Genomic DNA, 3,996 nt, shown 5'->3' on the forward strand with positions numbered 1-3,996 from the left:
AGTACGAAAATTAACCATCAGGGTTGCCAGGTTTGTGAAACAAAACCATCCCAATTGCTGTTCAGAACTAGCTCAGTCCTGGTTTTTCTGTGGTTTTCCCTTCAGTTGGAGATCCTCTCAGTCGAAACCTGCTGCAACAGTGTAAAAGCAAGCATAATGAGAGATTTACAAGCAATTTTTAAAAGGCCTGTCATTTTTGACACCAAAATTAGGTAAAGGCACAGAACAATTATTTCATTTATTTCATTAATTAAATCATTTATGTGTAAAGTGCTTTTAATTCATTAACTTTTAATAATACTTTTAATAAGAAGAATGCTATTGTAATAATGTAAGCAATAGCATAATGGAAAAACAGAAAACTGGAAATTTTGCCTCTTCTCATTTCAATGAGGTCTAAAAGAGTTGACTAGTTCACTTATTCACCATTCACTACATAGTGAATATCACATAGTGTGTTATATGAGAAAAAAAGAGACCATTTCAGAAAGTGCCTGTTGTATGATGTTACTGTAAATATGAGTGACGTCCCAAATGACGAGAAAAATTACTTGGAATCCTACCTGAAATCATTTAGACAAATGTATTCCAAAAATATCTGGATTTCAAAGCTCATATTGATGTGGTTTGGTTTTTATTTGTAAACACTGGATGTCATGTTTTTTTTTTTAGCGTTCAAACTAGGGTTGTGTGCCATTCAAAGATCGCAAATGATATCAAAATAAAGTTTATTTTTAATTGTTCAACTGAATGAATCCATTATACTGTGCTGTCTGGTACCTGATGGCCTGGATCCAGTCAGCACGCTCCTCTTCAGAAGCAGCACTGAGTCTGTAGGAGTGATGTTTGCCCATCACAACTCTCCCATCTGTTTCTGTTTTACATGCCTTTATCGTCTCGCCTTTACGATGAGGGCTGAACAACTCCAAACAGAACTGAACGCACACATTTTAAAAGACAAAATGCATATGCTGTCATTTTCAAAAGGTTAAATTCCATGGTTACAATACCAGGTCATATCACAAACATTTAAATGTCACTCGGTATTACGAGATGCTGACTTTGAAAGAAAAACAGAAATCAGGATCTGAGCAGAGTTTCATCAAAGCAAATCTAGACTGTGCTCGCAGAGGTACAGTTATCACTCAGCGCTGACTAAAAGAACCATAAAGCAGCAGGTGTAATAGAGTCTACTCTAGAGAATCACACACACACATCTATTTGGATCAGTGATAATAAATGAGGTGGAATGGAAAAAACATGGGAAAAGTACCTGTTTGTGTGCATCCTCCACTTCTCTAATACTTAAGTTCTCTAGCGGGATGATTCCTTTTGGTTCTTGGTCCTAGAGAGGGGAAAGATTGCCTTTGAATGATTTCACTTTTAATACTCTTATATCAGTTGGAAAAACAATCATTTTAAACTGATTTTAATGTGTTTTGTCTCAGCGAACTTGACATTTTTGTAAAGGTTGAGTACTAACAGTGGTATATTGGAAATAGTAGAGACAGCCGTCAGTCAAAATGAACCACCTCCGCTTCCAGGTCTTTATTCTGCCACCTATGGATTAACCAGAATTGTTAGTAACATTTAGAAAAACAAAGATGACAGAACAGCTACATAACAGTTAGTTCCGGTCCTCTAACCTGATTGACTGAGCTGCACTGGGCTGTTTCACTGTTTGGACCAATCAAATTATAGCAATAGAACTGATGTAAAATGCATACTGGTCCGTTCACACCAAGAACGATAACTATAAAGGTAACCAGTGTTGGGGGTAACGCATTACAAGTAACGCGAGTTACATAATCAGATTACTTTTTTCAAGTAACTAGTAAAGTAACGCATTACTTTTTAATTTACAAGAGATTATCTGAGTTACTTTTTCAAATAAGTAACGCAAGTTACTTTTTTTTCCAATTTATTGATTGACAGCTCTCCTGTCCCCATGTTGGGAGAAATCAGAAGATGTTACTGAAGTTCTAAAATAAATATGAATATGCATTAATTCATCTCACTCACACAAAAAAAAACACACAGATGCAGTATTCCTCAAAATTAATAAAAATAATGCAACTCAGAATATGACGCAAACCTGCAATAATTAAATGTTAAACAGCACAAATATCCTTTATGTATTTAATCCCATTCTATTAACCAATGTCTTTGCTTCTGACCTTCGATGATCCAGTTCAACCGTACTAATAAGCACAAATTACTCTAGACAAACACTTGTGTGTCTTTTTTTATTGCTGTGTGTTGAAATTTCTTCTTCTGCATTCTACTGTACGGACGTAAATTTACTTTCCCTTCAGCCTGAGGCTTATTCATTTCACTTTTGGTGTGAAAAGGCTTTTATATTTGCCAAAAATATAACTTTTTTATTTTAAAAGCAAACAAGCAAGCCCTGTCCAGATTTAAAAGTAACGTAACGCATTACTTTCCATAAAAAGTAACGTAATTAGTTACTTTTTTATGGAGTAACGCAATATTGTAATGCATTACTTTTAAAAGTAACTTTCCCCAACACTGAAGGTAACTATATTAGCGTCCACACCAGCGGACGATATTGTCTGTTTATTCCAAGCGCAAACTCCTCTGCTGCTTTAAATTCTGAAGTTGTCCTCACTATAGCAGGGTTGATTCTAATTGGCTGTCAATGTTTTTATCGTTCATCAACTGGAAAAAATCGTTCTGAAAGTGATTCCAACGATATCATTTCTCTGTGCCTTTATCGCTATAGCTGTGGTGTGGACTCTGCTATTCTTTAATATTGAGAACGATTTTTAGAACTATATCTTTATCGTTATCTTTATAGTGGTGAACAGGCCTTAAGAGTAGTTTGTAACAGGGATGAAGCTGCCAAGCTAACAGTGAACGTTCTCACAAGGTTCACTCCAAGTTATGAACAAACGTTTTTCCAGTAATGTTAATAGAACGTCCATTTAAAGTTATCTGGTCTTTAATAATGTTCTTAAAAAGTTAGCACACAAACATTATTTGTGCATCTGTCATGGAACTTTTGTTTTCTGAAAAAATTTTATAATGATACTACTTGTTTCATAATGTTCAGAAAAAATATTATCAATATTATAAAATGGATAACCAAATAAAAAAAGTTTTTTTTAAACATTTTAAAAACGATGTTGTGAATGTTGAGAGAACGTTTTCATGACTTCACGGGAACACTAGAAAAATGTTCCAAGAATGTTTGTAAGCTGGGTACTGGTTCCTGTGCTATTATTAATATATACAACAATTAGTGAGTATGAACAGTGCACAAAGGTAACGAACCTTCTTTTAGAAGCCAGCCCTCTCGGTCAGGATTAAAGAAGGTGTGAGTGAGATCATTGCCGTCATCTTCTGGGATCTTAAAGGGTTCGTTCTTAATGCTCTCAAAAAGTTTCTACAGGATGTTTCAATAAAGAGAAATTATTAACACTTGATCATTGAATAAGACAAAATTATGACTCCAACAATGGATTATCAAACATTGCTCTATGAATGGGAAAAAAATAATTTAAAAAATTGCTATAAAATAACTAAAAATAATAATATAATTATGTTTTCCTTGAAAATGTTCTGGACTGTTCAAAATGTAATTTATTCCTGTATGACAAAGCTGAATTTTAAGCAGTCATTACTCCAGTCTTCAGTGTCTTATGATTCTTCATAAATCATTCTAAAATGCTGATTTGCTGCTCAAGTAACATTTCTTACTATTATTGATTTCAAAAAAAGTTGTGCTGCTTAATATGTTTATGTAAACCATGATAGTAGAACATTCAAAAGAACAGCATTTTATTTAATACCGAAACCTTTTGTCACATTGTAAATGTCTTTTTTGTCAATTTTGATCAATTTATTGCATCATTGCTGAATAAAAGCATTCAAACTCAAACTTTTGAACAATAATGTATATAGGGCTGCACGATTATGACAAAAATCATAATTGTCGATTATTCCCTTGAAATTGTAATTGCGATTTATTAATTA

The 3,996-nt window shown here is 33.7% G+C and overlaps 1 protein-coding gene across 1 annotated transcript in view; it reads right to left on the reverse strand.

Moving 5' to 3' along the window:
* LOC107680872 (cytohesin-3-like) overlaps positions 1 to 3,996 on the reverse strand; it is an 11,771-nt gene that overhangs the window by 903 nt on the left and 6,872 nt on the right. The window contains exons 10-13 of the mRNA XM_016476939.1: positions 3,295 to 3,406; positions 1,484 to 1,560; positions 1,274 to 1,345; positions 781 to 935 (exon numbers count right to left, since the gene is read on the reverse strand). Coding sequence (XP_016332425.1) covers positions 781 to 935; positions 1,274 to 1,345; positions 1,484 to 1,560; positions 3,295 to 3,406 — 416 coding nt within the window. The remainder of the gene's footprint in view (positions 1 to 780; positions 936 to 1,273; positions 1,346 to 1,483; positions 1,561 to 3,294; positions 3,407 to 3,996) is intronic.

This window comes from Sinocyclocheilus anshuiensis, unplaced genomic scaffold, assembly GCF_001515605.1.
Source record: "Sinocyclocheilus anshuiensis isolate Anshui unplaced genomic scaffold, SAMN03320099.WGS_v1.1 scaffold1230, whole genome shotgun sequence".
Taxonomy (NCBI): Eukaryota; Metazoa; Chordata; class Actinopteri; order Cypriniformes; family Cyprinidae; genus Sinocyclocheilus; species Sinocyclocheilus anshuiensis.